Raw genomic sequence first — 25892 nt, forward strand, 5'->3', positions numbered from 1 at the left:
AATTGTGATATTTAAATGTCTATTATATTATGTTTATACAATTCAGATATTCCAGCAAATCAATCGTCGCTTTGAATCCAGTGAGTCAATGCAAAAAATAAAAAATAAATAATGAAATTCACTCTGCTGACATTAGCGTTTATTTCCAGTATGAACTGTTTAAAATGACTTTAATATATCAAATAAAATAGATTATTGTAAAATATTGTATTTTAAGTGAAGCAAATAAGCCAAGATTGTATTAACTAACATGTAGAATGATCACTTTAAAAGTATTTGTTAAGTTAGATATTTTATATTTTAATTAAATAAGTTTATCAAAGTTTGTTTCGCAAGGAATTCAATAACGCCTATTTCGAGAAGCAAAATTAAAGTAAAACTGGGGATATAAAATAACCAGAAAGACCCTGAAATTATCAACAGCATGATACATTTTGTATACAGGCAGCATAGTGTCCAACCATTAGTATAATACCATTTTCAATCTTGTACAACACTTTGAGTTGCCCAGTATCAACGGGTATCAAACTGTGCGGATTGCGTGCACTCTGTTTAATACAATCCACCTATTGATCTCATTATCAGAATTTCAAAGTTCAAGGTCACTGCTACGAAGAAGGAAAATGATATTTGCACAATAGCTCATGTGTTCGACAACGAGTAGTTTACAAACGTTTGGTATAGTTTGGTTAAGAAAGACAAATCCTTTGGAACTCAGGGTCAAATGTCAGTGTAATTGTGACTCAAAATAAATATGATTTATGTAAACACTTACGGTTTCCAAGCTTCGCAGATTGCATGAGCGATAGATCAATGTGAAATAATTAAAATCGCGTTTGGAGATGAAGTTAGTTTCACATGACATTCTTAATTCCATGGTTGGTGTATACTCCGTATTTTGTCTAAGGAAAAAGGTTAGTGTTGTTAATGGTTTAATGTAAAAAGAGAAAATCACTAACTGAAGAACAATAATGGCTTATGTAAAATAACATTAGTTCCATATGACAAACCAGGCACGAAAATTTGTTGAAGGCGTGAACATAGTGTAAGATAGAAACCAACTAATTATTCTATAAAGCTGAAAAGTCCAAGCGATATTGAAAGACGAGAATTGTTTTATACGCAAAGCCTTCAGGAATATAAATATAGGTCTGTAAGACATAGTGTCTAACGTATTAGATGATGTTGGCTGTATTATTTTCAATAGTGTGTGTTGATAAGCTAATTGTAATAGGAGTAAAATAATAACAAATGAAATATCGAGATATTTGTTGAATAATACGCATAGGGCCAAAATAATAAAGTGTTATTTGTCTTGCTATGGTACTGAGGCTTTATCTCTCTTTCACATTCGCTCTCTCTCTCTCTCTCTCTCTCTTTCTCTCTCTCTTTCTCTCTCTTTATGTCTCTCTATAACTATATCTCTCTCTCGTGCAAAGTGAACCGACTGTAACAAGTTCCTAATTCCTGACTGTCTTAATACAATTGATAAATGGCCCCATGAAACATATAGCTCCTAATATTTTGCTTCTGGTGGTGGTGGATTGGCCGGATCGGCACTTTCCTTAGACTCATTATTATGCTGGACATATGGAGGTGGATAACCAGCACATGGATAACCATATCCGACTGCTCCTTGCTGGGCAGGGATGGATGACTGTCCCTGGGGTAAGGCCGTGGTATTGACTGCAATTATCAAAATAATATTTTTGGTGGTATTATAATTCCATCATAAAGTTAATATAGAAAATAATACCAGTGAATGTATAATTATGGTAATATATATCACTCTTGAAGTAGGTTATATACCATCTATCCACCAACTCTCCCCTTTATATATATATATATATATATATATATATATATATATATATATATATATATATATATATATATATATATATATATATATATTTGAAAACTAGAATTTTAACCATTGTTATTTTGACGTAACTGAAACTGTAATTTTAAGCTTTCCGCGCCATAGCACATACACGCAAATTCCATGAACCATCTGTCTGTATTCGAATCTTGCTGACATTCCTTTCAATGGCTGAATGATATCAGACCATTTATTTCATTAACTGTGTGAGTATCTGTAAATTATATGTAGTTTTTAAAATCCAGATGACACCGTATGAGTTGCATAAAGGTGTTGTCATATTATGGCAATTACTGGAGTTTAACGTTTTATTTTCTGAACTTCTCGTGGTAAAAACGGTCAGCAGCCGACTCGAACAGCTTACATAACGCCCTTATATAGTTTTTGTTGTACAAATCTACACCTGGCAGTTTATACCACGATGCACTTAGAAAACAAATAACATTAAACTCTTAACTAAATTTGGCAAACGCATATCATATACAAATACATATCAACTGACTTACTTAAGATGTAACTTTTATAAAAGCTACGCGTTACTAAATGCTACTAGATATAGCAAAGTGCCACAAATTGTAAAATCTTTAATGCAAAATTAGAAGTGTGAATGTGATAATGCTAAAGAACATATAGTATATTGAATGTGTTAATTGATATGATACAGTTTAAACATATTTTGCATTCCACCTTTTAATGCAAAAATGTTGACACGATACACATGTGCTATTTTACAACATTATTAATGGTAGGATTATAAATCGAACGTCACAAATGCAGTTAAGAAAATAAATTAATGAGTGGTATACCATGTGCAATAAAAGCGAAATAGGAGTGGGTGATGCAAATAAATCATTTCCGGGAAAATACAAAATAATATTGGGTTACGCAAAAGAAAGCCAATCATGATAAATATTCCAAGTGGAGTGTGTAAATGTCAGCTGATATATGTAACGAATCATTATAAGACGTTGGCTAACTGACGACAAGTTAGATATCGAAAATAAAAATGGAGAACACATAATGTAATTTGATCAAACCATTGTTGAGAACAACAAAAACATACGTTCAACCCCCGTCCTGGAATAAGCAGGACAATTTACGAAAGAGAACAATCGTAAAGTAGTGCTATTATAGGCATACAATACATGTAAACATTAAAACATTGGTACTAGAGCGAGGATTTCGTAGTTTGTACATTTTCGTAAATAAGTATTGTTTGTTTATATATATATATATATATATATATATATATATATATATATATATATATATATATATATATATATATATACAAAATAGAGCACTTGTGATCTTCTCTGCATATATATGAGTGCGTAGGACGAGCGCTAGACCCATTGGAACAATACAGTTTTCACCCAACAAAATGGCCAGTCCTTGACGGCAACGTATCTCTACGACATAGTATACGTTTATATTTCAGCATGTTTTCACTTTGTATTTGTGTTCGTCTGTCAATGAGACGTCTGGTGGAGTCTATCACATTCTTCCATCGAATTTCAAAGCTACGGTTAAACCAGCATTGAAATACTGAATCACTGGTAATTTGTAAGCAATCAGAGTAGATTTTCATTTGTTCATTTTGTGCGATATACTCTAATGCTGACTATTTGTGGAGGAACAAACAATATTTTAAAAGCTATTATTAGCTTATAATACGTTTGCTATGTTCAATCGACAAGTATGTAAATGACGTCTATTGCTGGAATATATTTGCAACAATCCAACATCCTTCAAAGCCACCCAACTAATATTACCTAAGAAACAATTGTACAGAACAGTTTGGTTCTACGCTACTTCTGTGAAGATGAGGACATATGACAACATAAATGAGCAATTAAATATCATATATTTACATGATTGGAATAACACGGAATCCTTGGAAGCATATAAAATCGAATGTGTATGGAGAGCAACAACGACATACAATACAATTTTAAAAGAACTGTCTGCGCAATGATATTCTTGCAAAGGGTTTGATATCCAAGTATTAAGCACATTATTAATTATGATTGTCCATGTGTTTATCTTCTGCTGCAAATCTTAGCTTTTAGATGAACTTGAAACTGATCCTATCTGATAAATATATTTATTCATAGCACATTATTATTTTACTGCTAATTGATTTACATAAATGCAATCTTCTTTTTACTACTATATAATTGCAGTTGCATCATTGGAAAAATAAAGGAAATATTTATATTTTTCAGAGCATAATCATGTGATCATACCCAACTCCACTTATATATGCATTAAATGTACGCATAACTACTTAATACTAAGTTCAATAAATAGTCACGCACAAAGTAAGTAATGTACATATTGCACACGCAAAGTAACTAACGTAACGGCAGGCATGCACACTGCATGCCTAAAATATCGAAATATAAAGGTGGGTATATATTTTATTTAGAAAATTGAATAAATTGATTTGGAATCAGATAAATCATCTTCCCCGTTATTCAGAATATAAATAAGTCTTTCTTTGACTCGATTTGAGAAGTAAAAGCTTTGAAACTCAAAATCTGCCAAGTACATTGGGGCTACATAACTTTCATTACAGCTCGTTACAATTGAATCTAAAACTATCGATACATAGAAAAATCGATTACGAGGAGGAGGTCAAAGACTAGCATTAAAACACTTGGATTCACAGTCCTACCATGTAGGACACCCCCCTTGACAGTTACGAAGTGTTGTAGGTGGGTGATATGCTATACACCCGCTGTATCTATCAAAGTCGATGTCTTGCATTGTTTTACTAATGGACACAAATCACTGTCAGCAGTTACCTATTTTCGGAATTTTATTTGTAAATCGGTCTCGTATTTAGCCTACAGTGTTAATCAACCCAAAAATAGATTTAAGGACGCAACAATTGGTTAATCATGTGCTTTGGGAAAACGAATCGACCATGACACAATTAAAACATGATGTCATCAACTCCGAGCCTCATTCGTATATCAAAATAAGCAACAAATCCTTTGCTACCAATAGTGAACGTCTGCTCAGTTCAAATAATATAATGTAAATAAATTATTAAAACCGTTATGTGGAATATTAAAAACGTTTGATTTCATACCATGGTATTATTTATTGTTGTATGATATTGACGTAGCTATTACATTTCTGTTATAGAAATAGCTAGGTAGCAGACGCCTTAGTTAATCAATAAGCTAAAGCAGGTTATCGTACAGGAAAAATCTTTTTTTAAATAATAATAGAAAATCATTAAAAGTATAATTAATTGCAATTATAACAGTCTAACATTTTTGTCTGATATCCATGTAGCTATTACGTTGTAGTTGGAGAATCCTCGGTTCTATACATATGCATGTATCAGCCGCCTTAACAAGACTTCATATGCTTAAGAAGGCTCTAGGTCTGATAGGAAATAATTTGTTCTTAAAAATAACAATACAAAATCAATATATTTATCAGTAATTGCAATTATAAGAGCTTAGCGATATTTTTTCTGATTGTATCGTGTGATCAACTGTCAAAGCTAACTGACAGCTTTTATAACGCTTGACCGGCGTTATTTGCTGTTCGATTCGCCAAGTTAAAATTCATACCGCGATAAACGTAAAAAAGAAAACAACGTTAAACTCAATTTAATTTCACATACACCATGTCGTTTTTTACTGCTATTCAATTCATTACAGTATAGTATTGTTTTGCTGCCAATTTGATTTACTTAGAGTGCAGTCTTCGTTTTCATAATATCTGATTTCAATTCAACGACTTATTGGTTGTATTAATATACTCGTTACATTTATAACTTGTAATCGCCACATTATTCGATTGCTTACCGACTAAAGTTGGCATGTTCGTGTTTGTCGGTTGTAAAACGATCCCTGAGCGTCTGCTAGGATTGTTTAAGGCAGCACAGCAGCATTTGATGAGGATACTCAGGACAGTGAGCCCAACCAGACTTCCAATCACAGACCCAACAATGGTACCGATTGGAACTGCTGAACTGGAACTGTCGTAACTCGTGTAACTGTAACTGTGGAATGTAGAGGCATATCTATAGGGAATAATTTCACAATTGGCTAATAGGTTCCAACTACCTATATAGATTATTATGCCTGAGTCCCTCGTGTTGAGTAAGCAATTTTATTAAAAGAGAGTGACTCAACATCTGGTGATGTTTTCAGGACGATGAGTTGACGACCATACAAATTTCTTATCCTTGTTACTGTTGTTGGTGTAGTGGTCTTCGTGATGATGATTAGACTTGAAAAAGGTGTGGATATTTGTCATGGTTTCCGTCTATAGCATGTAATGCCGAACTAAACTGATACAAACGCAGACTCAGCAAGTTTCGGATTCTCTCTAATATACAAACGATATCTCTTAATTTTGTTGGCAAACGATATCTGTTCAATTTGCTAGAGTTTATTAAACACAAAATTAATTGATCTGATACTTTAACGATTGACTAAACGTTTTCCCACGCCAGTGGAACCAGTTCATTTATATATATATATATATATATATATATATATATATATATATATATATATATATATATATATATATATATATATATATATATATACATACATACATACATACATACATACATACATACATACATACATATATATATAGACATAAGTAGTATAATGGGGCACTATAGGGACTAGGGGACTTTAATGTTTAAATAGGGTCGCGGTACTATAGGGACAATATAAATTTAACATGGGAATACAGCCCCGACACTTTAGGGACAAGGAGAATTTAACATGGGGAATACAGGCCCGGCACTTTAGGGACAAGGGGAATTGAACATGGGGAAATTGAACATGGGACATGGATAGAACACAGACAATAGACAACAGACATTTTTTTGTTTAAAAAAAAAATAAGGCATTAAAGTTAATATCTTTTCGAGGCATATGATTGGCCCTGAAAAAGGCCTTTTGTTTTATGTTAACATACACTACTGTTAACATAGAGGGCACCGCTTAGGTCTCCTACTTTTCCTTAAATTCTGTCTCACTTCTGGTCCGTAAATCAAAACCCTCTTTAAACAACCTTGTCTTTCTACGTAGATTCTTCTTTGCCACACATATGTATCCGTCATCTTGACAATAGTCCACGAGGATCGGACATACATCGGTAAGTCCGACCGGAACTGCATTGAAGAGACGAGAGTAGATGATACCACGTCGGTCCACATTTTGGTGTCAAGAACAGGTGAAGGAATGCAGCGAACTGCAGTTATTTATAGGGGAAGGGAGGATCGAAACATATTAAGTTGGTTGACCAATCCAACCACACGTTACAAAATTCAGTCACCATTTGTCCAATCGGAAGAGAGCAGTCCGTGACGTCACATTCCCTGTATAGAGTCGCTAGCGTTTGTGCGCAGTCAATCCATAGGACAACAGTTAGTACAAACATGACGCAAACTCAGAAGACAATGAATTGGGGTTCACCGGCCGTGGAGACTACCCAAGTGAAACGGTACTTAAGTTCAGAAGAGGTGATTTGGGATTTTGTGGATTTTCTTTCGTAAGAATTTGTTATGGAACCATTACCTTCGCCACCTTCTCCTTATTTACCACACGTGGACAATTTTAAACAGAGACAGACATACTAATTGGAGAAATTTATACAACAGCAAAAGGAAGCAGAACAAGCTTCTCTCCTACAACAGCAAGAAGAAGAGGTAAGAAAGAAACAACAAGAAGAAGCAGCAAAGAAACAAGAGCGTGAAAGTCAAACGGTTAAGATGCTGTTAGACATTTAAGCGGAGTTAAGAAGTCTGAAACAAATGTATCAGACTTCTTTATTACGACCGAAGAGAAAAAGACCTACCCGAGCTAAACAACCCAACTCTGTGACAACACCTACCATACCACCCTTACTGATTTCTACCAAATCATCATCGACAGTAGGCAGTGTAGAAGTAGGCCTTGGCCGTGGCAAAGGCTTAAGGCAGATAAAGTTGATTGCTTCCTAAGTTTGTTGCTTAAAACCAACAAATACCCAAAGGCCCTATTCAGGGCCGCCTATTTCACTCGAAAAGAGATATTTCAATTGCCAACATCAATTAAAACTCAAAACCCCCTTTGTACCCATATAGTACGTGTGAATGGTTGAGTGCCTGAGTGTAGATTCTTATTCTAAAATTCAAAACCAAGAGACACTTATTTTTTATAAACTGTCTGTTCTGGTACAAATTTTACAATCCAATTCACAACACAACATAGCACTTTAAAAACTTCATAGGCTTCTTCTTTGTCCGTCTTCACTCTCTCCTTTTTTAAATGTCTTCAGTTTTTCCTCCTCTTCATCCTCACTTCTTCCCTTCATCTTTTTTCTCTTGTTTCTGTTTCTTCACCTGTCTTTCTTCCTCTTCTTCCTCTCCATAACTCCCCTCTTCTTCTTCTTGCTCATGTTGTTTCTTAGGGCAATCTGGAGACCAATGTCCTTTTTCTTGACAATGATAACATGTATCTTGACTTTTGTCTCTTCTAACCCGTTTTTGTTTATTTTTGTTTTGACGGTCTGGACACTCTGAAGACCAATGTCCTTTCTTCTTACAGATATAGCAAGTATCTTGACTTTTATCTCTAAAGAAGGGTGAGTAGTCCGTTGGCTTGTCTGAAGAAACTTTTCTGACGACCCCTTGCAAACCTCTGATGAAAAGTTCGATCTGTGTAGTCTCGTCCATTGTTCTGCTCAGTTTGAGAGTGAAATGAATAGTGGAAGGACAAGACACACACCATTTATATATACGCTGGCCTGTCATGGATATAAAGTGACCCATAGTGTTTAAACTTTAGTCATTTGACTTTTTGATGTCAAGATAAAATGATCCAGTCCATTCGGGAAGGAAGAAGAAGAAGAACGTAAGTGGCAGAAACGTGATCTATCGCCTCGTACCAGAGCTGAAGTCTTGGCACAAATTCATGCCAGTGATTTTGAAGAGGACATGAGTGCTCTACCTAACAAAAATGTATCACCCTTATTCAACCCTGAAAAGTACTATCACATTCGAGAGACGGAAAATTGCTCCTCTAGAAAGTTTAGAACCACGGCTTACACTTACACAGTGAAGTTCGACGTAACGTTGGAGAAAGGAGAAGGCTTCATCACCGAGGTGTGGGATTCTTTGCTCACCACACTGAAATGGCCAAAGAAGACGATCGCTTGAGACTTTCCATACAACACGACGGCTTGAAATCTCCTGTTTGGATCGAGTTTAGCAGCCCTGCAGAATTGACTCCTTCCAAAGTCATGGACAAGATTCAACACGTTCAACAATCTAATTACAAATTAGACATCACCGATGGAAAAGCGACACTGTCCATGACCTACGTCTCTCCTCCCCATTAAGCGTAGCCTCGTCCAAATTAACAACCCTCAAGATCAGATGTGCTTAGCCAGAGCTATCGTGGTGGGACGAACGTATGCCAACAAGAACGACACGGTAGAATGGAAAAGAGCCTGGGAGAACATTCGAAAATTTGACCGAGCCAAATAACGAAATGAAGCAGAACTCCTGTTACAACAAGCCGGCCTGTCCAAAGACACACCCTGTGGTATTCCTGAAATGCAAAAATTGCAAGATGCCCTAGCTCCACGCTACACCTTCAACGTGCACTCTCTAGAAATGCGTGGACCTGTGTTGTTTCGAGGCCAAGACGTTAAAGATGGAAAATACATTCACGTCTATCATCACGATGAACATTTCGATACCATTATCAGTATCACTGGATTCCTGGGATACAGTTATTATTGTTAGAAATGTGACTATGGCTACAAAAATCGAGAACAACACAAATATTGTGGATCGAAATGCTCAGGATGTTTGGCATATCAGCCCTGTCTGGACAAAGGACAAGAACGAGTGCATTGTCATGCTTGTCAGGGCACGTTTGTCAGCCATGAATGTTACCAAAAGCATCTAAAGACACAAGGTTCACAGCAGAAATGTGTTTGTCAACTCCTGAGATTGTGCCCTACGTGTGGACAAGGCATAAGTACCAATAATACCAAGGCACACGCATATAGTTATGTGTGTGTGTGTGTGTGTGTGTGTGTGTGTGTGTGTGTGTGTGTATTACTTACGAGCAACAAATTTCACTGTATTCGCTGTATTTTGTGCCACAACAGCCATACTCACAGTATCTCGTTTTGTAGGAATATGTGTAGTAGTCGTCACCGTACTGACAGGATGCGCCAGCTTCCACCCGCATGGCTGAAATAGAAACATTAACATCATTTCTCTCTCTCTCCCTTTCTATCTCTCTCTCTCTCTCTCTGTATATATATATATATATATATATATATATATATATATATATATATATATATATATATATAATATATACATATATATATATACATACATATATATATACATATATATATATATATATACATATATATATATACAGAGAGAGAAAGAGAGAGAGAGAAAGGGAGACAGAAAGAGAGAAACATACAGACAGACATGCAGAGACAGACAGAGAGAGATCAGCAAGAACAAGATTGTGAAGATTGTGAAGATTGATGATAGAACTGTAGTTGTGGAAGAAGAACCATAAATTACACTGTAACCATAAATTACACTATAAATGCATAGCTCATTTATTCGGTTTCACGAACGTACGCAACGTACATCTGAGGCAACTTTTGTAATCGACCTTTCTTAAGTAAAATGTTGCTGTCAGTGCACTTATATATATATTCTACAGCAACAATGGACCATATACGTGTCCCCTTTATCACACATAATACAAAATTGGCACAAAGATACATATAGGTGTCTTATACACATCGAGTCGTCTTTGCGGAGAGAGAGAGAGAGAGAGAGAGAGAGAGAGAGATAGAGAGTGAGAGAGAATGTGGGCGGGAGACGTGTAAAAAGAAGTTGTATTTGTGTTGCAGTGTTCATCTTCTGTAGATGTTCTAACTTGTATGTACATCGGTTTAGCTATATCGTTTTGGCATCAGCCCGTTGTGGATAGGTACATGTCTTCTTTCTTACTTTTTGCGGTATAATTTTCCTCATTACCGTTTTGAAATCAGAAACATTGTTTTCTTTTTTACGTCCATTGGCAGTGCATATAAAGGGGCGTCTCTTAATTACTTGTTATATACCAGATATTATATGAAACTAAAATTAACTGGATGCTATTTTAGTCCAGGTCAGTTCCCTATGTATATTTGAGAGATAAATGAGTCAGTCATTATGAAGCAGACATTAAAATGGTAACTTAACAGGTCATTTAATTTTTTTCTTCAGATATATTGACAGCCATATATCAATCTCTTACTATATACACATATTATTGCATATACTAGTATATTATGTGCAAAATAGAATCACATCTGCCATTCTTCCCAATTTAATAGAATTAAAATAAACGTTTGATAGAAGAAAAAAATATATTATGTGCGGTCAAAATAAGCTGCAGTTCTACTTCGATTCATCTGTAACTTAATATACACTGGTGCAAGATAATACGATTCTTTATTTTTCTCTCTTTGCATACATTTACACGTGCATACATACATGCATACATACATACATACATAAATACCGTACGTGCGTACGTGCGTACCTACGTACGTACGTACGAACATACATACATACATACATACATACATACATACATACATATACATACATACATACTTTGCAGATATGACACTAAGTTGCAACCTATCTAAAATAAATAAAAATCGATAAAACGGCCAGCAAATCATCCTTCAAAAATATTTACAGCGTTTACATAATAATAATTGTATAATTATATGAATATGAAGATATTTAGGGATGCAAATATTATTAATATAAACGAACATTAGTAGTTTATATTATTATTAATAGTCACCATCCCGAAAATGGTTATGCAGTTTGTGGATTTGGGTGTTGTGCCCCCATTCATGATGTTTTCTGCTCATTGAGCTTTCACACTAGACAGAAATTCATTCGACTTATGAGTTTCCAGCACTGTTGGAGGGTCAGCCATTCTCTCGTTAATCTCCACCAGGGGTATAAGGTTTACCGTTTCATCATTGATGGGAGAGTCTGCTGAGGACACCGTCAAAGCGTTCCACCCAGCGATCCAGTATCTTTTACTTCTCGGTTAAGGGAGTACTGCAATCAGAGTTCAATAGTAGGGTTGTCCCTGGTGTCATTTGGTCATAAACATCTCGAAAAGCAATATATGTATTATTCATGTCGTGAAAGTCGGCAAAGGATTGAATATCATCAACCTATCGGTTCAGCCAAGTGTACTGTATCTCATGCAGTTTCCTCTGCACAGATTGGCGGACCCTGCTGAAAGGGTCTTTCTTTGCAGCGAAATTTGAGTCGATGTTGTAGGCACGATGGAGACGACACTTTTAGTCTAGCATGGACAGCAATGAATCACTGCCCATAACTGCATCTAAGTATCATAGCATTGCCCACATGATTTACTTAAAATCTTATTTTGTCTGATTTTAATTACAGGACAGTTGTGAAATAAACGTTTCGACAGAATTTCATACCACCGCTTTGCAGCTGGGCTTGGTTTGTGACGATTGATTAAACTCCGATGAAGATTGCATTGATAAACATATTAAATATTCAGTACCAGGTGAACCCTGTGTACAATTTTATTTTTCCCTTGTCTTCGAACATGCACTGAACAAAATTGTCCATGTAGAATCCAAAAATACTCAGAAAACTATTAGTCTACAATAACTGTTTCCAGACTATTACATGTAACATGACAAACATTTAGTCTTCTGTTTTTTCACACTGTCACTAACAAGATCTTTCTTCTGACCAGATAACACTATTATGGTTGACAAACTGTCATTCTAGTCAAAAGCAACAATTTTTGATGATTAATCAAAATGAAAACTTACAATGGTATCTGGGAGAATGTACGCATCTCGTCTCAGGGGGTAAGATCTTAAAAGAGTCGTATAACAATTTTGAACAACCGTTTAACCTCTCCATTGCCACCTTTTTTTTAGAGAGAATATGCACATACGTTTGTTTTCTAGCTGCAGAAAACAGAGTCTTTACGCTCAACGTCTTTGCTTATAGACATCATTGGAAAAAGTGTCATGTGCAAAGTAAAGTTTCTCCAACATTGGCCTGCAGGTCTGTGATAATGCCTTGCGCCTCCACTCTGATTTAGTAAGTAGGCAGGGAGACGAGCTCCACGCAAGAGCTTTTCAGGTTTTTCTTTTTGTCGTATAATAAACCGAGGTCGGTTGGGGCTGAGGCTCCAACACAGTTGCTGCAAGCTTTCCCACTGTTTTCTTCGTCTTCTCCTGTAAACCCTTCGATGCCATTTTCAGAGCAATTGTCATATGAAGCAGCCCGCTAGACAGTAACTCAGCACCTGAAGCACTTCTGTGTATAAAGATTTATCATTGCATCATGTCGCCTTTATTTTATTCACATAATGGAGAGAGGTCAGCGGAATGGCCAGCGGGTGGCTAGGCCATAACATTCAAAGCAATGCTGGCACTCTGGGGTTGGAAGACTGGCCATCCTAAGAGCTATGTAGTTCTGCCATCCGTCGAGCTTAGCCATTCCGGCTTTATACACGCTGCCTGTGTAATGTTTTTCAATTTGCATACAAAACCTTGATATTCAGTATCTTCACTATCATCAGTATCTTTGTTAACAAACAGAACATATAGCTTCCATGTCCACTACGCCTTGTCGAAGTTTCAAAGTTACAAGAACGTTGTCCAGAAAGTTTGGGAGATCAACCCGTTTTCATCCCATTTCCCGATTTGTAAATAAAGTTACAACCCACATCTCTACATTGTGATGACCTAGTTCGGCATTTGTCGTTGCTATGAAATATCCCGCCACATATACGGCAGTTTTCTCCTGTGATACCTATGGCGTTTCTGGACTGTTTATTTTCTTTGCCTTATGCAGATGACCACTTCAAAGCCACCATTGACCTGGAACCTTTCGTATTTCGTCCGCCTCTCCACATGCAAGACTTCCACGTCCCCCATATATAGATTAGCATTTTCGAAGTCTTTTTATGTCAGTACTGGACACGACAAATTATTTCAAATTTTCACAGGCCATTCTATATCATTCAGCAGATCTGCAAGCTCGTTACAGATGCGTTGAAGATCGGGTTCGCGGAATGCGGAGAGATCTTAAATATGTCTTCTAGTTTCTTAGAGGTTACTTGAACAAGACGGCGAATGTTAAAATTCTCGCCACGGAAACATTTTTCCAAACGACCTCAAAATATGATTGGTAAAGCATGTCATGCGGCACATTTATGCGATATGTTTATAATATGCGATAGGGATGAGAGGCATACTTTCAAGTCTGTTCTGACTATGGATGATCCCATCAGCCGCAGCAAGTCTGCCGAAACAGTTTCCAGCAAGGAAGTTTCTGGAATTGCCTTGCAGTTCGGGCTAGCATATAAGCAAAGGAGTTGCTTTAGTGGTCCATTTTTTGTCTTTTCAATTGAATAAGGAGTGTGTATGAGTACCTCACAGCTACTCCTAATATGCGTGGCATCCCCGTGCTATATAGCAATTCCTGTATCCGTCGCAATGAATGGGTCATGCACAACTTCAACCTGTATGTCCATGAGCAATTGTTTTAGAATTCGTAGTTCTTACTATTAAACTTCCTTCAATTTGATATCATACACATACATTTAATTAGGTATCATACACTCACTAGTTATGTCATTTACAAAAGCAAGTCATTTTTTGAAAAGATGAAGAGGGATGTTAGACTCCTAGATCCACCCAGTGACCACGTCCAAAATTAGAATTTTTTTCGACAGTTCAGATAAATCCCTCAAGTCAAATTCCTTTAAGTTTCGTTATAATTTCAAATTCCCAGTTACCATGTAGAAACGATATGTGCAATTAAAACTTCGAAAAGACCATATTATGTCATCCTACATTACTAGCAAGGCTTTGTTTACGGACAAGAATGTAAAATGTAGTCATCATCTTGCTTTTAAAAGATAATATTTATTGTGTGAATTCTCATCGACGACTTCTATGATTTTGTAAATCAGATATCAAATGGTTTTATCACATTGAGAGCATTTTAAAACGGCATTATCTAGATTATATTTGAACCAAAAACTGAAATATAGACTTAACAGGCAAACTGCATCTAAACTATATAAGACATATGTTACACCGATGATGGAATATGATAACTTACAGGAATCTGAACAAAGTCTTAGCAATCTAAAGGGATTCGACGAACGTTTCTATCAGAAAAAATAAAGAAGATCGTTACGATACAAAGTTAAAATGTAATTATTACATTACCTTGTCAAGTTTTTTAAAGTTTCAAGTAGGATTTCAATTAAATAAAATGATAATTATATGTCCAAAGTGCCAAACGATGGCTTACATGTCGTATCATCGAATATGAAGTAGATGTCAGACACAAGTCCCCTCCCCATTATGTATTAAAGTCTTGAGAAAATTTATATTCGAGGCCTCTGGTGCCAGATGGTGACAGGCGCGCTGACATATATATATATATATATATATATATATATATATATATATATATATATATATATATATATATGTATGTATGTATAGATATATATATAGATATATGTGTGTGTATTAATTACGAGCAGCAAAGTCACATATATATGTATATTCTAATTTCGATATATATCTTTATAAGTAAATAGACATATATCTATCTATATATATATATATATATATATATATATATATATATATATATTTAGATGAATTATAGTCCCATTATATCCTCAAATTTTTACATGAGAAGTTGTGAACTGTTCCTCTTGTCTTGTGCCTATTGATTTTGTTTAACTAAAACGTTGTACCTGCAGTGTATACAACTCCTACTTATTGAGCTAGGACAAAGAAATAGAAACTGCTTTACATTTCAGACAAGAAAATTAAAACAAATATTTAGCACAATATCTTTCGCTTCTTGCTGAAGTTAGCTTCCCTTACTTCGACGATAACAAAGACACACGCGGTGATGCATCAATAAGTTGGCCTAGCTTTGTTTTCAGATAGGGCTAAAATATTAAAAAAATGTCCAAAACATAATCTACAGATTAGGCCAAAACAATCATATTGCTCTCTTCAGTCACGTACGTTTATATGATGAGTTTCCAAGAGTAAGTTTGTTTGTTTTTTTACGAGCGTACTGTGCCAAATATTCAGCTAAACATTGCAAGCAAGTATATAATACAAATGTGTTCCTGTCCTAATTAAACACCGGATATAATCCATGGTGTGGAATCAAACATGATTTGATTAACCTGAGAGCGTACATTTCACGTAATAAGTTTGGAAAATAACATATTCTCTATATATGGAAGTTATGTTGATAAAATCACGCAACGTTATAAAAAAAACAGGAAGCATATGCCAAGCGAAAACTGACGAGAGGCGCATGGAAAGAGAAATTTAATAGCACAAGGGTCGCAACAGAGAGGGCGAACATACTCTGATTGACTTATCTGTCAAATTGCAAAATAAGTCTTCTCTGAAAATCGCAAAAACTCTAAATGACTCACTCTCGAATTGCAAAAATAAGCCTTCCTGAAAATCGCAAAGAAAGGTATTGCGGTGACTTGGTGCCGATTATGAGACTTCGTCCTCGTTGCTGCTATTAATTAAATAAAATTATATAAGATAATGGCAAACATCGGAGAAGCTTATACAATTCGATTAGCTCGAGAACAATTACTAAATATAATCCGTTGCGAGATGCTGTTAAACAAAAACTACAAGCGTGACAAGAAGCCCAAGTTGAATTTGCTTAAGGTGCAGAACAATTATTTAAATCCGTTACAAAAGTTACTAAAAGAGTCGCAACGGCTCCTGAAGGTCTTCTTCCATCAGTCAAACAAACCGGTGAGCAAACTGAAAAAATAGTGGCAAGAGCTAAACAAATAAAAAGGATATTACGAAGACTTGCAATTGATATAGCTGCCGCACAACCTCCGCCTGTTGACGAAGAAATACTTGAGGGTATTGGCAAAATTCGTGCTGAATTCGCCTCCCTAAGAGAAAAACTTGCACCTAAACCTAAATCAACAGAAGAACATATTGAACTGATTGCAAAATTTAACGAAGGTGTTATTAAGGAGCTTAAAGAAATTGAATAACAATATTTACATACTATGACATTGGAAAGTATTGCTCAAAAAGACAAAATTTTAAAACCAAAATTTACCACCGTAAACAATGATACTTTCATCAGGTGGATCTATTGTATATATCAAGCAAAAAACAAGCCAGAAATGATGATCCAAAATTTAATGGATTTGTGAGGTAAATGCAATCCCTATTCGCCGCCACCACAACCTCTTGAGCAAGAGCCATCCTATCATCTTTCTCCACATCTGCAACAAACAGAACAATAAAAACCACAACCAGAACCTCAGCCTACACCTAAGTCTACTGGGTTACCCCCACAACCTGCAGTAATATTTACCAGTGAAGCTCTTAATACTTTTTCTGATCGGGATAAATTAATTAATTAATTAAATTAATTAATATTGCTGCGCATGAAGATAATTCCAGAAAAGATTATTTAAAATCTGATTATGTTGAAAACGTAGGTCCTGTAAGTTGGATTCTTGCATTATATTTTGCCTCCCAACATTCACGGGTTAATATAAAAGGTCCAGAGTTTAAGAAATGTAAACTGTGTGTAAACAACGCGAGGCATCAACAAAATACTCGACCACAATTTCCAAGGGAGTTTTACGATACACCTACTGGAAGTGGTTTTACGGGAAGTGGTCTTGTTGCTTGTCCTGACAATGCCATCAATGACGTGCAACGACTACAAGTTCTCATAGGAGGAAAACGAGCTGGAAATAATTATCCGGTAATATACATGAGTCATCGATCAGATCAGTGTTAGGATGGCCTGAAGTTGCCACGGAGCCACCACAACCGATACCTGAACCAAGACAAGCTGATTTTACTTCAGACGAACAATCATATTGGGAAATTACCTCATCATACAGAGAACATTTACTTGATATAAAAAGCGCAACGTTGGGGAGTGATTTTGGCTTCGGCGGTAAGGATTATATGTGGTGGAATTTTATTATTGAAAAATACTCTAGAGGAGGAAGTGCATCTATTAGCATTCACCTAAGTCAAATATTGGATATTTTGAAATCATTATCGATAACATAAAACACAACTAGAAAACCTACGGCAAAGTTTCACTGAATATTATTTTGATATTACATGTTCACGCAAGGAAATCAATAAACAAATAGAAATATTAAATCAGCTTGTATCCGACATGGAATATATCAATAAGCGAGAAATTCAGACAACAATTAAGTATACTAACGACATAAATCGCTTTAAACAACAATTCATGCATATTCGATAACAGAGGCAGATCTACAGAATTTTCAATTTCCCGGGTATAACGCACCTTAGTTAAAAAAAATCAGTAAATGATATAATTGATGAGTTTTTTCTAAAAACTTGAACAGTGGAGAAAAACACTGTTCTCAAATACAACAAGAGCCACACGGACAGGGACGTCACATTTGTAAATATTGTAAATATAACTTCAACCATCGTGGTCAATCTTCTATGTGATGTAATTGATGGAAGCTATAAGACAAACACAGAAATATCAGCGCAGGCACAGGCACAGCAAGGATATTATCTTTATACCTTTACCCCGCAAGTCCCACCTGCATCTCTCATTGCGCAGGAACCAATTAAAAACCTGGTGTATCTAAGACATCAAAATCCGCTATTATATAGAATATATTTCTAACTAACTGACCGAAGCAATAATTTTATTGACCTTCGTGAGGTTTTAAATCTGAATTTATACGATTTTCGAGGATTTCCACGTAGAGTGTAATCTCTCCCTTAATTTTATCAAGGACAAGGGAACAATGATATACTTTAAAAAAAGTCACTAACACTTGATACACATTAAAAACAGCAGAAAAAATAATTATCCTCCTTGATAAAATCAACGCGGGGATATTTTATTTACTGACAATGGACTTAAATCTGACTCACTTTCACTTTCATTTTCCACGAATGAGTCTAACTTTCACTTTATTTAACACTAACAGTTTCTGACATTATTTTTCTTAGTTGTCTTAAACGAGTATTAACTGTCTTTTTTGCTACGTTTCATAAAATAGTTCTGATCTAATTTTTTCGACTGCATGAGAAAGAGAGACGAATTCCCTCGCGTCATTTTCTTGTACAGCTGCCAGCGATTAAAACATCGCCGTTTGAATTTTTTACGGGTAGATATTCTGATAGTATCGTATATCCCCCTCCTCTTTACGTTCTTGTAATGTTTCAAATTCAGAAATATTTTTTTTACTCCAGGATTTAGTTCATCAAATATATTTATGCAGTCTTTTTCTAATTTTTCTAATTGTTTAATAGCAGAAATAATATGATTGATATTTTCGTAAGTCTTTATATTATACGCTGAAAAGAAAAATGTTTTTCAAATTTATGTGAAATCCTAGGGTGCCATATGACATCCTAGCAAGTCCAGAAGGGTGTCTTCTTTTACACCTTGGACGACAATACCCATGAAAATGTATGGTGTGCCAAATGACATCCTAGCAGGTTCAGGGGCACACCAAACACAACTCCTATGTGAACCACTAGCCTGTCAAAAACAGTCTAATAATGCTCAAGAGGGTGTATTTAGTGGAAGACGACATAGTACATAAATCTTAAATACCTTAATTATGTGGACGACCTAACCACCAATGTGAACCCCTAGCCTGTCAAACAACAGTCTAGCAGGCTGAATATGGCCTGTTTCCAGTATGGACGGCACAGTAAATCAATCCTAATTAACTTAATTATACGGACGTCACAATCAACTTACTTGAACACATAGTGTGTCATATGGCATTCTAGCAAGTCAGGAATGATACAGTAAACCTTAATTCTAAGGAGGACAGCACAGTATATATAGTATTTACAGTAAGGACGGTAAATATATGTAGTATATACAAGGACAGCACAACATATACGGAAGCCATTGTCTACAATCAACCCCGAGAGAGAAGAAAAGGGCAAAACACCACGTAGTGACATGTGGAAGTGTGTTTTATTCCGGTTGAGTTTCGAGTTGGAGGCTGGGCCTCAAATTATATATATGAAATCGAGAAATATTCTCAACTGTCGACACTATTCGTCACGGGAATTCGATCGCCAGACTTCGAGTATCAGAGTTCTGTGCTTTAGCAATGAGCTACGGAGACATCTGACAGATATATGTTTCAGAAATTATTATAAAGTTACCTCTGTTGGATTGCAAGATACAACTTGTATTTATTTCTGAATACACAAATTCACAAGAAATACGTTATATAAAAGTATTTTTACTTAACATATTCAAATTTAAAAAGTTAGTTACTTTCTGGATATAAAATATACCTAAAAATAATTCAGGAAATGGTGTGACTGCTCGATGTTTGTTTTTATTAAATACAATCGCTGTAAAAATACAGATGAACCAGGAACCCGGAAAGATTGAGCAAAACGAGTCTATTGTTTCTTTAAAAAACCTCCATTTATCTTAAATAAACCATTGCACTTACCTGTTCTGACAGTTCTTGATATAAAACAACGGAGACAAATGCCAGCGCTTCCTGGTGTAACACACAGGCTCGACAGACCGTAGTTATTTACTTCCGCGTTTGTCAAATTAACATTACATTATTACATATTTTTTTTCTTCAAATGTTAGATTTCGTGACTTTAGGAATACATGACCCCGTGAGTGTAACTTCAGTAAGGGACTCTTAGGTGAGAATTAACCACAAAAAATATTTATTTACAAATATTTTGAAATTTATTTCCGTTGACAGAGTAAATGATAAAATCAGGGACAGTGTCAAGGGGAATAAATGAAACGCGTTACATATCCGCAGCAGTTTTAACTCTCTTCATTGTCTGTATCTAACACAATTGGAACATAAGAAATAAAATCCATTTTTCATACCTGTGAGAAAACGCTAATTTTTGTTTTTTTTTATCTGCAACACGTTGTACCCCACGTGGGTTAATACCGAAATACTTGCCAGCCGCGGTCATAGACTGAAATATTATTTCTTTACCGGTTCCAATATTGAAAGATATGCAATAGTCCTACACTTGCCTGTATTCCCACGTGCATAATTATCGCTCTGTGTAATAGCTTGCAGGTTATCCAAAGAATTGTTGTTTTATCCGAGCCAATATGATGGATCAGAGGACCATCTTTGATCACCCCAAGCTAACACTCGAATATGAACCTATGAGAAAGATAACACTTCCCTTCGTCGTTGACTCTAAGATAACCAGCATTATCAACAAAACCAACTGTTTTTTTTTCGCTGACAGTGTTTGATTATACCATGAAGAGATGCTTCATAATTCTTGATAGGATGTCTGAAAATTTCTTTTTGCTCCATTTATATATAATATTATTTGTCTAAATTATAATTTGTCTTTATAAATCTAGCTATATAATCTCCATGCTTTCTTATAACTTTGACAGAGTCAACGTTGTTATTTTTTATCATAATACCGATTTAATTCTCTATATATTTTACCACCACGTTGCGCACACAAATGCGTTTCCCTCTAACTCCAACACCACACCGTAAACAGGCTTTTGGACCAAGACTCCCACTTTGTACGCTTTGCAAATGCTGTCCGCAGACTTAATTTGCGCGGGATTTGTTACAAGGAGTTGAAGACCCTACCACCAACCACTTGAACTGATTTCTTATCTGAGTCATCATATATGTAATAATTATTATTTAAATACTTGTCTAAAATATAATATAGAAGTGTTTGAGATTATCTACAGTCAAGCCTTGGGTAACTTCGTTTCCTAAATCCGACTTCGATCTTGTCAAAAGAACCTCATACTTGCGGATGCGATCTCTGGCGGATCCAACGAATAATCTGATTGATAATTTTCGGGATGCTAAAAAAGAATTTTGTAATGATGGGGCATCTAACACGTGGTCGACATTTATAATTATACGCGATGACAATGGTGTAGACGAAATCATTGATGCTACAATGAACGATGAGCGGGCTAAAACGGTTATCGATTATCGCAATGATCAAAAACATGTTTTCAGAATACAGTGTATTGTATTATCAGAAACAGATTTTGATGGGTGGATTATTCGTGGCAAACGTGACTCTGTCCATGCTAATGGAGAAACCGCTGTGCTAAGTAAAAATTCCAAGCCAGGAATGCTGACTAAAACTGATAGACCATATTACGCTCTCGAGCATATCCTATGAGCTACAATAACCGATGTAGCCGAGTTGGGATATAAATTAAAATTTCCAAAAAGGTAGCAACGATAACAGGTGAGATTTTATACGAAGCAAAACATAAATCGAGAGGATCTCCAATTTAAATTAATGATCACAATCCTCATGTCTGGACCAGCGTAGTCACAATATTTCCACTAGATTGGACTGCAAGATTTTACCAAGGAGGTATGTTTGATTGTATTGAAAAAAATAAGCACAAACGATCCTGTATCAGTATTTCTGTTTAAAAGTTCAGATGATGCAAAATATGATCAATTTATTCGACCAAACGACGAAATGTATCGTAAAGAATAGCTTCATGATAACATTAAGAAACATTTTCTCGCAGTATCTACAGTCAGAAGAATATCTCGGCTCCGGAGAAATGTCATAGACGTTAAAAAAACCATCAGTGATGTTATTGACAGCGTTGTAGTAAGAAAAAAATATCTGGTTATAAACACTTTGACTACAATAAAACGCGGCTTTGATCTACATGTTAAATTTGTCATAGCGTTGAAGCAGCAGTAGAATAATCATTGTGCAAGCTGTATTTGTATAATGTTGTGGCAGTACTCGAGTAATAATCCAAGACAATTTACCTTTAATAGAAAATATACTTGTCTTGGTCATTTGCGCGTAAATGTGATGCAGACCTGTCTTGAGTGTAATCGACGTAATGGCGCTAGTTTACAAAAGTGATTACGGTGGTAATTGTGTGTATTCAGGAATTACTTGTAATTGCTCGCGCACAAATCCCCGTTGAGGAGCAGTTGAATCTAGTCTGTATATTGCAGTTCTACCTGTAGATGTAACCACACTGGAAAGTGTGTGTGTGGTAATACTCCAGATAGGATCAGTCGCTATTTTGTTACCACCTACAAGTTCACCGGGTTCATATAAATATCTTACATTCACATTTCCCAGCACTGTTTGTTTTGAAACATCATGTCGTTGTACTGATATATGTTTTTTGTGATCACACTAATAGGTTTCATTGCAGTTATTCGAGTAATTTCATTACTTAACGCAGCTAGCACACTTAGTAATCTTGCAACCCATTCGCGTGATCTTTTGTCTTGAATTATTTACTTCGCGTATTGATATCCAAATAACCGCTCAGCAAGCGTTCGATTAAATCGTTCAACAATTGCCTGATCACGATAAATTGCAGTATGTCCTAGTCTTATTTTGACATTATGTTTTTTCATCAGCGATGATACTAAACCTTAAAATTCTCTGCCAGGATCAACCTGTAGCAGCTGTGGTCATCTTAGACCACGTTGTAGTCCAGATCCTTGTAGATAAATTCGCTCAAATGCAGAAGTTACTTCAGTAGCTGTCTTTGTTTGTAACGGCTCTGCTTCTTCGTATCCACTTGTAACATCAACGACAGTTGATTGACGTTTTCATATTTTAATAGTATCATGAGGTAGAACAAAAACTATCCGCCTGATGAACTTTATTTGGTACACTAATAATCAAAATGCGGGTACTATATTGTTTTAGATAAATTTCCCATATTGCCTGTCGTGCTGACCATTTTTCAGCAGTAGAACTTACGACACCTACTGCTTCAGCGAGTTTATTAACCTCTCCAGTGTCAGCTTGGGCTATAATAAATCGATTTCTTTATGATAATAATATGTTGATTAATTACCAGCTCATGAAACTCCTTTTCTCAATGCTAGCTTACCCTACATTCCAACACTCACCAGCCAATTAGTTAATTATTCTTTGAAACATTTATTTTTCATGGAATTTAGCGCGTGAATTAAATTTAAATTTCTTTGTACCACATTGTTCACACTTAATTCTGTTATTTCGTGTTGTAATAGTTGTTAGTCCACTTGTGTGAGTACGCGCCCTTCATTTCACACAATATAAATCCATATTATTTATTATATTTCTACAACATGAATGTAATTGATTTTTGAGCAACAAGAAAACAAGAGCTGGTCAAGCATCATACTGCTTTACCAAATTCTATCCGAATAATTAACATAGGTCCATCTGGGAGTGGCAAAACGCAACTGCTTAATTGGATAATGAGGTGGTTGAAATGGGGTAAGTCGTATTTAGTTGCTCCATCTGTAGATGTTCAGCGATGATACGAAGTGTTAAAAGACTTTAACGAACGTTCAAATTTGTTAAATGAAAACGGTGATGATGTTATTGAATTTATTACTAATATCGATAACACGCCATCTGTAGATGATATTGATGGGTTTATTAATAATTTAGTTGTATACGACGACTTAATGCTGGATAAGCAATCAAATTCAGCTTGAATATTTTCACACGGTAGACATAAAAGACAGATGTAATTTATGTTACTCAACGGTACACAAAAATTCCTAACGTGTTCAGGGATAACGGTAATATTCTTGCTGTGATTAACGGAGCTGATGCACATACGTTGTGAAATATTCATCAGACTTGGTGTAGCGGAGATATAGATATAATTAAGTTTAGAAAGTAATTTAGTCAGGCTCAGTCAACCCCGTACGGATTTATAACAATAGACTTACATGACCCAAGGTCGATATACTGAGTCGGTCTTGATACACTTTGTGATTAGCATCAGCAACGAAGGCGAAATCTCATAATCGACAACCAGTGACCGCAAACTCTTTTTTGCGATTTTCAGGAAGGCTTATTTCTTGTAATTAGAGAGTGAGCCAATTAGAGTTTCTGAGATTTTCATTTTTGCGTATTTTGCGATTTGAGATATAAGTTAATTAGAGTCTGTTAGCCCTCTCTGCTGCTAGAGTGGAGGCTGGATATAGAGATAAGGAGGTGACCACACCATTATGGAACGAAAACTGCTGTAAATCAACAATTTTATAATGTGATAAATGATGAAAGCGGAAGAGAATAACGCTATAATGTCCTCGATTTATTCACCATATCCTTCTTTGTAGGTTGTCCCACCTTGCGACATATTCCCCTCGCATACATCGTCTAAACAACACACACACACACACACACATATATATATAAATATAAATATATATATATATATATATATATATATATATATATATATATATATATATATATATATATATTTTAAACCAAGATATGATGAATCAAGAGATAGAGACAAAGGTAGAGAGAGAATAATGTTATACTGTCATAAATTGCTTACCTTGAAGTAGGAGAATCATCTTCAAAAAAGCGTAAACAAACATTTTTCGTCCCTCGGATGTATTGAAGTCTATATGACTGCCTCGTTCCTTATCTGAGTTTCCTCCCTCGGATGTGCTGAAGTATATATGACTGCTTTCCTTCTCGTCCAAGTTTCACACTGGGTAACAGGACGAAAATACGGGACATTTGACGTAATTACAAAAGTTTCAAATTGTCAAATGATTTTCAGCGTTTGTAACAAAAGAGTTTTGTATCTTAGGTGAAACTACAATAATTTCCCCGTTCAAAAAATATACGAATAATGTGAGGTTGTTTACATTGACAAGATGCACAATGGAGAGATTATTGGCATACCTTTGTGCAACTTTTAAATAATACAACTGAAACTGTGCATTATTGAGATCATAGACGGCCTACGGCATACAGCTGATACAATGACCGCTACGATGTACTCGAAGATTAACCTGAACTAGTCCAAGGAACATTACCTATCACATTTATTGAATTATTTAAA

General features: G+C 35.6%; 1 protein-coding gene across 1 annotated transcript; it reads right to left on the minus strand.

Annotated features, from left to right (window-relative positions):
• Nucleotides 1–112: 112 nt before the first annotated feature.
• Nucleotides 113–25537, minus strand: LOC149788825 (uncharacterized). The gene is made up of 4 exons (XM_089975787.1): nucleotides 25377–25537; nucleotides 9989–10118; nucleotides 5713–5909; nucleotides 113–1686 (listed from the first exon to the last, which is right to left on the minus strand). The coding sequence occupies exons 1-4, from the start codon at nucleotides 25417–25419 to the stop codon at nucleotides 1517–1519; spliced, it is 540 nt and encodes a 179-aa protein (XP_089831913.1). The 5' UTR covers nucleotides 25420–25537; the 3' UTR covers nucleotides 113–1516.
• Nucleotides 25538–25892: the final 355 nt, after the last annotated feature.

The sequence above is a fragment of the Sinohyriopsis cumingii genome, chromosome 11 (assembly GCF_028554795.1).
Source record: "Sinohyriopsis cumingii isolate HCF-2022 chromosome 11, ASM2855479v2, whole genome shotgun sequence".
Lineage (NCBI taxonomy): Eukaryota > Metazoa > Mollusca > Bivalvia > Unionida > Unionidae > Sinohyriopsis > Sinohyriopsis cumingii.

Excerpts from the sequence above, each read along its gene's own strand:
- LOC149788825 (XM_089975787.1), bottom strand. The coding sequence starts at position 25,419 with ATGTTTGTTTACGCTTTTTTGAAGATGATTCTCCTACTTCAAG. Across the intron at positions 5,910-9,988 it reads TACAGTGAAATTTGTTGCTC|TTACAGTTACACGAGTTACG; the intron begins GTAAGTAATACA and ends TACATTCCACAG. Across the intron at positions 1,687-5,712 it reads GAACATGCCAACTTTAGTCG|TCAATACCACGGCCTTACCC; the intron begins GTAAGCAATCGA and ends TGATAATTGCAG.